Consider the following 12,500-nt stretch of genomic DNA (forward strand, 5'->3'; position numbering starts at 1 on the left):
TAAGTTGTACTCTTTTATGCACTTTTGTTCTTGCATTACTATTTGCAAATGATTGTTATGGTTATGATCAAGAAGAATACAAATTAAAACAACAATGAAGTCTTGTTAGCCAAAAATTGATTGGTATATACTACGAACCAATTATTTTTTTTAAGGATATACATTAGTAACAGAATTCATAATCACAGTCAACAGCAAAGTGATGTAGCAGGAAGTGTCAATCAGTAATGTTCATGCTTGGCATCTTCTGCTTTAAATTGATTACAAAGAACATAGATGATTGATAGAGTATCCATAGAATGCTTGTGTTTTGTGCATGTAGATGCAATGTTTTGGCTGGCATTGTTATTGATAATGTCATTCTGGTACATAGATGAGTATAACAATCTAATTATGTGTTTTATTAGATCATTCTTAGTTAGATCCTAAGCTACTTATTTATATTTTCTCTTAAAGTTGTTATTTAGCTGTGTGCATTAATTAACTTAAATTTTATTACAGAAATTTTGTTTTGCCATGTGTATATAGTTTGCTTTCCAGTTGTGTGTGCAGTTCATTTGTTAACTGTTAATTTTTCATTACAGAAATGGTGTCATTCGCCAAGTATAGTTTGGTTCCCACGGACGAGCCCAAGGACAATGAGCCACCCACCCAGCCAAGCTCGGGGGCCTTTGATTACAATTCAGCGTTCAGCTATAAATCTGCATTTGACTACAGCAAATCCCCGAGTCAGTACCAGTCGGCATTCGACTATGGCTATGGTCACAGGGGTCACTCAGTGTCCCTCAATCTTGGGGAGAAGGGTTGGTAGAGGCATTAATTGCTTTGTGTCATCTAGTTTATCTAGAGAGTTTATGGCTTTTGTGCCTTCGTATATCTTGTCCATGCCCTTTTTCCCTGTTCCTTTACCCTTCTCTTTCCCTTGGTTTCTTGATGAGGGCATGAGAACTGCATTTGAATTTGCTTTAGAGGATTTAGTGGAATGGAGGATAAAAATTTGATAGCCACAGACCAGGGAATTGGGTTTAGATAATGAAAGTTAACTAGTTTTTTCTATGAAAATTATAACTTTAATTGGGGCACAAAAAAAAAAAAAAAATGGGTGTGTGTAGTTAAATACAGGTTGGGCACTTCTATCCTCATAATAGCTTGTCTGGTTCCTATTTTGATCTTGCAAAAACAAGTTTACATTTGGAATCCTATGACTACAACTTAATGTTTTTGGAATCCTGTGTTTTTTGGAATAGGTATTAATAGTCAGTGTTTTACGTTGATAATTAAAGGGCCTGCTTCTCATTTTGATTTGTTGAAGCTGTTCCTTTGTAAACCTTTGTTTTTGGTGTGGTCATTTACAGTTTTTTTAGACAAGCTGAAATTTTGCTTAGTTAAATCTAATATGCCATGTCTCAAGTCTGGTCTTGAGGCAGACTTGGGGTGAAGCAAATCACTGATAGTTGTGGTGTGCTTCATAGTTGATGACATATCAGTAAATATAAGCATTGTCCTCGGGGGTGCTAGTACTTTTCACATGTCATGTGCTGTGTGAATATAATTGTATTCATGTTTTCTTTTTTACTTTATTATCATTTTTTTTATCATCAGTTATTGGTATAATGAGTGTTGTTCAATGGTATGTTATGATGAGCCACTAAAGACAGGTACAGGCTGAAGTATTTCAGATGAGTGCAATTTTAATTTTTGTCACGAACTTGAGTTGTAGCCACTAGCATCCCTTTGGTGCAGGTAGTGTGCTCAGCTCTCAGTTAAGAGACCCCAGGTCCAAATCATCAGTCAGGTAGAAACATTTTGGGCCATTTTCCTCTCACACTGTAATCCTAGTTCACATAGAATATTGATATGGGAAATATAGTGAAGTGTTGTGATCTTTAAATCCAGCAATCTTATCAGTAACCTCACCAAAACTGCCTGAGACAGCAAGGTGTGGCATGCGGTTATTTATTTATTTTTTATGTAGGAGGAGCACTAACCAAGGGCAACAAAATTATAAGAAAAAAGAGGCCCACTGAGGTGCTGGTTGGAGGTTTCAGTCTAGTAGTGTGATTATATTAGCTGATATGGTGGTGGTGGTGGTGGTGGCAGCAAATAAGACCAAGCACAACATCCACAAGAATTCATGCATATGCTGCCATAGGAAAAAAATTAAACATTATGTACACATACTTTATACTGCCATAATTTACCAACTACATTGAAGGTATAAGGAAAACATCTTATTAGATAGTATCATTTATAGCCTGTTAAAATGATAAAACTGATGATGTGATAATGTTCAAGAATCCAGGTTCTACATTTTAAGAGCCCAACCTGTATATGTATGAAATGGAAAAGTATTTTCCCACATGTGATGATCAGCATCTTCTAAAGGAACCTAATCTAGTTTCACTCGGATTAGATTTGTGTTCATTAGCCTTATTGTACCTCTTGTTCATTCTCTAGTTTCTTTTCTATTCTCTGCTAATGGAGTCACACTAGCATCTTAGTATTACATGATATTCACATCTCCAGCTTCCCATGTGAAATATTCAATTTGCTACTTTGGAGTATTATTTTAATGCTTTTGATTAATGATCATATGACGTACATAAGAACTAAAATATTTTCACTATTTACTTAGTGTGTAGTAATACACCAGCCCCTTATTTAATGCATGAGATACATTCCTGAAAAAAGTTGTGTATTTTGTGAAGATGCATCAAACAGATCCTGTTTTCCCATTGACTCAATTTATATATAAATTTATGCATTCTTATGAACAAGAGTCTCTCACCAACTTTTATGAATAAATAGGCTTGATTAATACAAAAAAGCAACAAAAATTCACCATTGTGCTTTAAGTCTTTAAAGAATTTAGGAAAGCCACAGGTGTTAGCAGTCACTACCAACTTTACTTGTTCTAATTTCTGTATTTTATTTATTTATTTTTATTGTTTTTCCTCCTGCTAAACATCTCATTTGGGCTAAATGCTGACGCAGGTGTATGCACTCCACTTCCTGTTTGTAATTTTTTCAAGATGTACAAGTCTTTAAAGATTTTCCAGAAATAAATTCATGTTGCAGATTGCAGAAAACACAAGTAATAAAGTTGGTCTTGTAACTGAATTTTCATGAAGTAAAGCTGCATTAAATGAGGGATAAGTGTAATGTATGAATTTATAGTTCTCTCCACTAATAATATTACTAAAAATTGAGTAGAAGTAGCTTAGTTTGACAAAACTGCCATGTCTGCTCATAAAAGAGCAATAGACATCTTAAATGCTTTATTATTTCACTTTAGTATGTTGGACTCCATATTCATTAATCTGAAACACTGTTTACTTTCATATATTTTTCATATCTTTTGGTTTAAGAAAGCCTTCTGCTATAAGGTAATGCTGAAAATATGACAGTGACATTGACAAACAAGTATGTTCTGGGGAGCTCTTTGTCATAATATATATATGTACACTGATCTTTCATTCATGACAGTGCCCTGAGCACTACATTAGGAAACAGTCTTCTCTCCTTTGATGCTTTCCTTCTCTTATTTCTTGTCTTACTCTTGATTGATGACAAGTAATTACATGAATGAAAATTGTCATGTCCCAGGCAAAAAAACACCCTAATATCTTTGATGGGTCATCAGCCAGTTGTTCAAAATAACAATCATTACCATACCATCATTTTCTTATGTTTGTATGTCTCATGGATACTACAAATGTTTTTAAAAATACTTACACCTATACATAATATTGCAGTCAATGTCTTCTATTTTTTTTTTTTTTTTTTTTTTTTTTTTGGAGGAGGATAATCTTTTGGATCATCTTAGGATTGTAATATTTTAAATTATGAAAGCAAATCTCATTGGCATTGATTCAGCAGTGATTTGTCAAAAAAATATTTGCTCGTTTTGGAATGATCAGTTCTGAAGGAATTAAAGCAAGAATTACTACAGTTTTTAAACAATTCTGAAGTATACTGTATATGTATACAGACATTTTGTTTAACTTGGTATATGAAAATATGAAGCATAAAGTTCCCTTTGCAAGAGCATTTTTGGCATGATTTCCTTTTTAATAAAAGGACTACACTGATATAATCTGTGTGGGACTCTGACCAGCCATCATAGCCTGGGCCATACACAATCATGGAGGATGCATGAATAAGTAGTGATACATCTTGAGGAAAGGCATGAATACAAATGCATTGGTCCATGATATTATGTAGTGGTATAGTTTTGACAGATTCATTATCAGGGTATGCCCAGTGTTTTTATTTGGATTGTTTTGCTCACTGATGGAAACAGGGTTTGCCTAAGACATTTGTCTATGAAAATGTTTGCTATTTAATTCTTCTGTTGATGTAGTACCAGCTGAGGGGTACTTAATATGATACCATCTGAGGGTTGCTTAATATAGTACTGTGTGAGTACTGCTTAATATGGTACCATCTGAGGGCTGCTTAACCCTTTCATTGCAATATCCAGCAATTCACAACATTAGAGGCACAATACAAGGCCTTCACAAGCACCTACAGGAAAGAAAAGTGAGAATAAGATCATTTTACAGTTTCTTCCCTCTATAATATTTAGAGATAGCTGTAGAACAAAGAGAAACACTGAGAAGTTTGCAATTGAGACAAGGTGTGCCAAATAGCAGCCAAAGGCTTAATATGGTGCCATGCGAGGGCTGCTTAATATAGTACTGAATACTACTTAATATGGTACCAGCTGAGGGCTGCAGTCAGGTTGCCTGATGGATGACTAGAATTTTACACTTGTACAAACCAATTGTGGAGAAAATGTGCTATTTTATTTTGCTGGAAAATAAATTTGCATAACTATAGTTAAAATTTGTGAGTGTGGAGTGCTGGGGTCTGGTGTATATGCATATCCATCAATGCAAATATTTTTATTTATTCAGATATTGATAATGCTAACACAGTTCATTAACATAGTGAAATATAAGTGGTTAAGTACCCACTTGACCATCATTGTTATATGCAGGAGGTGTATTACTGTGTGAAACAGCTGTTTGTTTTATAAGGATTTTTAGTCTTGTGGAGGAATCCGTATTTACCTAGTTGTGGTTTATGGGAGGGGAGTAATCCCACCTTTGTGTGTTGAGCAGTACTAGTAGCCATTTTTCTTTATGGCTGTTATTCATTCCAAAAAGCAAAATATTCTGGTGTGGTAATCATGACCCAGGTCAATAATTACCTCAGTGTGTGGATCAGTGTAATGGACATGGCTCTCAGGAGTAATAATGATTTATCACACTAACATTGGGTAGCCAAGAGTTATGTCAGAAATTAATGCTTGGCATGGCTCAGCATGGTGGGCATAACCAGGAGTAGGAAGGGTGGGAAGGCACCAGCCACTGCCTAGCCTGCCTTGACAAGAAAGGTATGGTTGAGTTCAGCATGGCATGGCAGCTGGATCTTGACCTAGTGAAGTTTCTCACTGTCCTTAGCAGTGACTGGAAAATAGTAGAGGAAGTGAAAAGTCTGAGGTAGCACATGAATTCATATAAAATAGATATTCAGTGTACAATATTAATGTATAAGGGTATTAAAAGAATGCTTGTCAGTTGCCTGTTAGATTGTGATGCCATGCATCAGCAAACAGAAAATATGTTTCATCATATGTTGTTTTCCTACTTTGAATATGATGATGAAGCTGTAATTTTCACACTGCATTTCCAACATGACATGAATTAATTTTTAAGGCAATGAACGGAAAAAGAAGAAATTCGCGAACTTGAGTGTGATGGGATGTCTGGCAGCCACAGCTACCTGGCTCAGTTACTTCTGCATCTGCCTCACCTTCCCAGTCACTCTTTGGTTCTGCTTCAAGAAGGTGGCCCAATGGGAGCGCCTCATTGTGTTCCGGCTGGGCAGACTGCGGGGGGTATTGGGACCTGGCATGGTGTTCATCATTCCATGGCTTGACAACCACACCCAAGTGGATATGAGGACCAAGGCTTTCTCTGTCCCTCCACAACAGGTAGGTCTTAGGTGAAGAACAGTATCAATAATTTAAATTTCCATATTGAACTTCTATACGTACTATTTGTATATAATTGCAAGTACCTACATTACAGTAGTCTTGTAATTATTGAAATTTGTCCAAGGCATGCTGGATTACCATATAAAGCCTTTTCTGTCAGGCTTGGTAAATGTAGAATGTCTGTAATAGACCCACTCCTTTTCCAAGGCTGTTGACCCTCCCATCTTCATATTTTTAATGTTGTTGCTCCACTCTATCCACTACCAAAATTTTTTAGACTGGCTTCATCCCTAGTGTGGGAAGATTTCATCATAATTCAGCTCATTATCAGGGAGACTACTCTGTTAGTGTCTGTAAAATCTCATACCTGATTTATTTTTAGGTGAAAGTTAATTCAAAGGTGATTAGCAAAACTCAGTGCTTCAGCTGTTAAACTTTCATGCCAATCTGAGACATCTGCTAATTGCAGTTGATTTTACAAACTTGTTTGGAAGGATACTCCAGTATCTTTTATTGTCTTAGAGTATCTTTTATTGTCTTAGAGTGAATATGGAATGCATTTCTAGGGAATATTTTTTTACACCAACATCTTTCTTTATGACAGACTGATATAACGGACATCTGTTGTAATGTTGTTGTTGCAACATTTTAATCAGTCGATGATTCAGTATCATAGACCCTTTGAACTACTGCACAGAAGTGTGGAGTGTTGGAATATGCAGAAAGAACTAAAACAGAGGTTGTTTGACCAGTTGGAAGGATGAAGAGTAACGAGTTTGTTAAGTAAGGGATGTGATTGAAATGATTAGTTCTTAATATGAGAGGAAAGCCACTTGGAACATGGAAGGGTAAGGTATAGGAGTACATGTGTGATAGAAGCATTAATAGAGACATAATTTGAACAAAAAAGGAGGAAGTGTTTAGATTGGAAGAGGTGGAGACTCCTCTACCAAGGTACCACCCTAGAAGTAAGGCATCAGAGAGATAGATATAAATGGAATATGTACTTTATTTTTATTATTTTTCTACATTCATACATGCAATGAGATGATCCAGATTAACTTAGGGAGTAACCTTTGTAATTGTTGAAACCACCAACGTTGATTGTGAAGGGGATGTGATGAGATATTTTAAATCAGAGTGCCACTTTGGTACGAGAGATGTGTACACTTTATTTTGTAACATGATACATAAAACTCTTATGTCTTTGTATTCTATGAATAGGTACCTCTTTCCACATGCTGAACCTCTTTGCTTTTCCAGATTGTAAGTAGTCCAAACCAAAACATTTGCTTACAGTAGTTCCCTGTATTGTCTAGTCTTAAAACCTGCAATTATTGTTTTGAAGTAGTGTCATGAAAAGGTTTGTGTTAAATTTCTTGCATGTGCTATATTCTATTGGTTTGTTATTATACAACTTTCCAAAAATTTCATACACTAAAACCATCACATCAATATAATGTAACTAAATAATTTCAAGGATGGAAAATTAACATCCACCTGAAGCAACTAGGCAAGTGCGATCCACCTTTTTCTGGTTTACTCTGTTCCTGGTGTCAACAGTCCTTCTAGAATATATTTTGTTTTTGTGTAGGTTTTCACTGTGAACAATTCAGCATCATGAGGTCAGAAGAGGAATGGAAAGAATATTATGCAAAAGAGAAGACCAACTGTTCTAGAAAAAGTCACAAAAGTGTGAAGTCACACAGTGTGTGAGTGACTGCTACATTGCACTGAATAAATATGTTGGTGACAGATTTCTTGTGGCCACTTTTTTAATGTGTATGTGCCAATCAGTACCTTTCTGTTTTGATACCACAACAAAATCATTAAGAAATTAAGAGAAAATGACAAGCAAAAAGGGAAGAAATAGAGAAAAGAAGATATTGAGTTAAATATCTGATGAAATGCATGCAAAGGTGAAAAAAATCTGAATGAAGTTAAGGAATGGATGAATTGTGGAAAAATTCCTGATGGTGATCAGGCATTTATACTGTTTGAATTTGTTTGCATAGGTGATACAGATTGGCCTGATGAGTTGGCTGAGCTGCCTGTGAGGAGTGAGTCATTGGCGGACAGTGGTCTGGTGGACAGCCAGTCAGTGAAGTTGACATCGGTGGTCAGTAGTGGTGTCAGAGGGCTTGATAATTACATCTTACATGTGAATGTGCAGTACAGTTGTATTTATAAGCATGATGGGCTGTTTTGGTTTCCCTTGGGATCAATATATATTTTTTTCTGTTAAAAAATGTTTTGTAAGCAGACATTTTTGTGAATCTTTTCAGAGCTGTTTTTAATCTTTATCATATTCTTTACTGCTATGTCCTGAGGAGACTAAATATATGTACAGAGTGAGATAGTAAATTTGTCAATTTAATTCTTATGATAAAAAAAATATATATTGATCTTTTTCACATCTAAATAATTAATACCTATCACAGATAGTTTATTTGATCTCTTCCTTTGCAGCTCATCACTGCAGACAATGGGATCATAGAAATGGGGTGTGAAGTGAAGTACCGGATCAGTGATGTGCAGCGACTCACCACCTCGGTCACTTCTCCAGAACATGGCCTTAGATCCTTTGGCAAAACTGTCTTGCTAAATGTTCTCACCAAAAATACTGTCAGGTATGAACTGCATTTTATATTATAATAATTTAGTTTTATCTTGAGTGGATGAGTGTGGAAGGAGAATAGAGGGGAAGTGGCATAGTGGAAATTTCAGAGTGAAGAAGTAAGAGGAATTTAAGTGAAGAGTGACTGAAGCACTGAAAGATGGATGGGAGAACTGCCTTTCATTCCTCATTCAGTCTTACTTGCCCATGAAAGTGTTGGTACAATTATTCCATCATGTGAGTTTTTTTTTACTTCAAAATTTGTCAGTTCTTTCATCACAAGCCCTTGAGATTATCAATGTTTTTCAGTTCCACTGCATTTGTCTCCCCTTTCATTCATTCATGTTTCCACATCATTGAACCAAGATGCTTAAATTCATGTCCTGTTCTTCCATTTTCTACTTTCAGCCTGATTCCAGATTTCTTTGTTCTTCTTTTCTAATGTACCTTGGTGGGTCCCACTAATTTTTGGTTTTGAGGTTTGCATTCGGGCCTTTGAAAATAAAAACTCACAGAAGAAATATATTCTGCTCATGGCAGAATCACTATCAGATTCCTGATTGTCATAGCTCATAATCTCCATCAAATGTTGCTTCACCTATTATCAAAGGGCATGTACATCTATGTTATGTATCTTCTTACTAGATGTTACAGCTAGAGAATTGAAGAAAACTTGAAGGAAAGGCACAGGTCATCTTTGTGATCTTTGTGAATTGAAGTGGTGTTAAATGGGAAGCTGACATGTTCTTAAGGGAGAGAAAGATGCATTGGTGTAACTAAATGTTAAATGTTATCTTTATTGTCACCCACAGAGAGACAGAGAGAGACCGTCCCATTATTGCAGCCCAGATCCAGAAGGAGCTGAACCTAAGAGTATTGGAGTGGGGCATTGAGATAGGAGAAGTAACACTGTGAGTTTACTTCATTGTCTTCAGCTTATTTCAGTTTACACATCTTGTAGTTCCTTATGTAAATCAGAATCACTTTGACACTGACTTGTAAAGATTTTTAAAAAATGCACACCAATGCAGAAATTGATGGTCTTGTATAACTGGTCTCAGAGTGGCCAATCATATAAATATAGCTGTTACAGACTTTTACTGTACTGGAGGTCATATACATTTTACTATTCCATAATTTGTCATGACCAGTCCTTTATTCCTTTAATAGAGGAAGATTGTGTTAAAACCAGAGGTGGTATAATATTTGTTACACTGGAGTTAGCAACAGGACTCAGGAAACAACGATTTAGATTTAATTAGACAGTAGGACCTACAATGTCTTGTCTACTGAATGTGTTAATAGCCCAGATTAGCAATAACTGGGTCATATAACTCTTGAGTTTTGATAGGTTGCCTGAAGCTCCCTGACTTTACTGTTGATTCTGGGAAAGGAAGTATTCTCAAAGAAAAGTGACACTATTTATATCAAGTTTTAATGATGTATTGTTGTGCAAATGTATCTTCATCCTAACATTCTTCTTGACAGGAGCACTGTCAACATTCTGAAGGAAGCTGAGCCCAATAATCCCCTGAAGCCCATCATGAATTGTTTTGGAGGGAGTAGTGGAGGTGGTGGTGGTGGTGGCCAGGTGTTTGCCCCACCAGGCTCCTCTGCTACTGCTGCTGCAGCGTCCTCAGTCTTCAATATTCCTGGCTTGGGCAACTTTGGGGACTTTAACCTTCTTGGAGCCAACAGCTCAAAAAAGAAATCAGAAGCTATAGGTGAGTGTGTGTGTGTGTGTGTGTGTGTGTGTGTGTGTGTGTGTGTGTGTGTGTGTGTGTGTGTGTGTGTGTGTGTGTGCACGTGTGTGCGTGCGTGCGTGCGTGCGTGCGTGCGCACGCTCATGGGCATACTCATTTGCATGTATCTATATGTTTGTTATAGATTGCAAGGCAAAACATAAGTTTTTAATTTGTACTAAACATGTGTGTAGTAAATTTCTTGTTTTAAATCCTGTTTCCATCTTTGTTTTGCATAATCTCATCTCTTTTGTGTAAAGAAGCCTTTGAAAAAGTTAATTTTACAAGGAGAAAAGATTACTTATACAAGAAAATGTGTGTGTGTGTGTATATATATATATATATATATATATATATATATATATATATATATATATATATATATATATATATATATATATATATATATATATTGGCCTAACTAAGCAATAAAAACTCAAATTTTGCACAGACTTAAACAGGGTATTGTCAGTGTGTATAAGATTAAACACTTTACTGTTTTCATGTCATTATCTAATATAAATCATTACATGTTAGGGGAGTCTTGTACTCAACTTGCTATATGCTTACTATATGCTTCAGATAGATGATGATAAAAGTTTTCACAAGTTTTATAGCATTCATGTAATTTGTATCCAGGTATATGCCATGGTACTTGAGATGAAGCAGAATATATCAAAATAAACTGCAGACACCATGCTCCAGTTTCTTAGAGATACCTGTGTTTTTGTAGGTGTGCAGCGACCAGCAATTCAGTTATGGGAAGCAGTTAGTCTTGTCTGGGGGTTGTCAGGGATGCTGTGGGTCATGATAGTCCCACATGACATAAACACTTAGGTTGTGTGATGTGTTTTGAGATTTTGTGACCTGGCTCCATTATCAGGGTGCGATCTGGTGTTTACACGGACCAAAAAAATTTCTTCCTATGCTTTGCTCCTGTTCTTAACTCTGTTGTCTTCTCATCCATATTCAGCATCCCAATTCTGCCTTTAGCTTTAGTTTTGTGAAAGTGAAAGAACCTGTCTGGATCACATTTGACATCACTTTGAACATAACTTAATTATGTTTAACTCCTCATGTTATCATTACTATTATAGCTTATCCAATGTACCCATGCCTGCAAAGTGTCTCCCAGACCTCACCAATTACCTCATGTTATGGATTAATCTCTCCATCCCCCTTGTTATGAATTAATGTCTCCATTCCCTTTTGTTAGGGATTAATCTCTTCATTCCCCTTGATGTGGATTAATCCCCTCATTCCTCCTTGTTACAGATTAATCTCTCCATCCTTACTTTGTTTGGATTCATCATTCCTCCTCAGCCATAACATTTTGTGCAATCTAGCTGTTAGGTCATTGCTCTCCAGGTCCTTCAAACTGCCTGGATATTTGGTGCAAGTTTATTACCGTTAATCATAATTATGATTATGACATCTTTATGAACTTGACATTTTGCATTAATTAACAAAGGCTCACTCATGGAAATGCAGAATCTGATATTTTCTTTAGGGAGGGGGAAGGAGGCTTGTCTGGCATATATGATTAGAGAGTTAGATCTTGACTCACAGTTAATCTTCTTAAACATTGTATCCTGCAAAATGAGTGCATCTTAAGAAACTTTCATGGAAAACTACAGAAGAATGTCAATAAAAATCAAACAAACTTGATGTCTTCCCAGGACTAAAGCTGTGCATGTACTTATGTTAAATTTTTTTAATCATAACTGAATCTTAGACTAAAACACCAATAGCTGGAGCAAAGGAGCTCTGAAAATATTAATTGGCTGATATTGAAATACAAGAAAGCAATAATTATTGTTTTAAGTCTTAAACAAAGCAGCCTGAAAACTACCTAAAAATATGAGTATGTTAAATCAAAGGAATATTTTTTTGTGCATATAGTACAAAACTGTTTAATGTGTTATTTTACTGCATGAAAATTATGAAGATAATTTTCTTTTGTAAATTAATAAAATCTCTCAATTGCTTGAATTATAATTTATGATTATATTCAATTCAGATTTTGCTTTTAGAGATTTTGAGGTTTTGCTTTCTTGATTTGCAATATGTAGATATTTTTTTCCAGATGTAGAAATAATTTTGCAGCCTTAGACGTTTAGTGTTTGATTTATATTCC

General features: G+C 35.7%; 1 protein-coding gene across 1 annotated transcript in view; it reads left to right on the top strand.

Annotated features, from left to right (window-relative positions):
- LOC135107491 (stomatin-like protein 1) overlaps nt 1-12,500 on the top strand; it is a 34,681-nt gene that overhangs the window by 5,397 nt on the left and 16,784 nt on the right. Inside the window, exons 3-7 of the mRNA XM_064017421.1 lie at nt 585-803; nt 5,724-6,001; nt 8,474-8,634; nt 9,434-9,532; nt 10,110-10,345. Coding sequence (XP_063873491.1) covers nt 585-803; nt 5,724-6,001; nt 8,474-8,634; nt 9,434-9,532; nt 10,110-10,345 — 993 coding nt within the window. The remainder of the gene's footprint in view (nt 1-584; nt 804-5,723; nt 6,002-8,473; nt 8,635-9,433; nt 9,533-10,109; nt 10,346-12,500) is intronic.

This window comes from Scylla paramamosain, chromosome 2 (assembly GCF_035594125.1).
Source record: "Scylla paramamosain isolate STU-SP2022 chromosome 2, ASM3559412v1, whole genome shotgun sequence".
Classification (NCBI taxonomy): domain Eukaryota; kingdom Metazoa; phylum Arthropoda; class Malacostraca; order Decapoda; family Portunidae; genus Scylla; species Scylla paramamosain.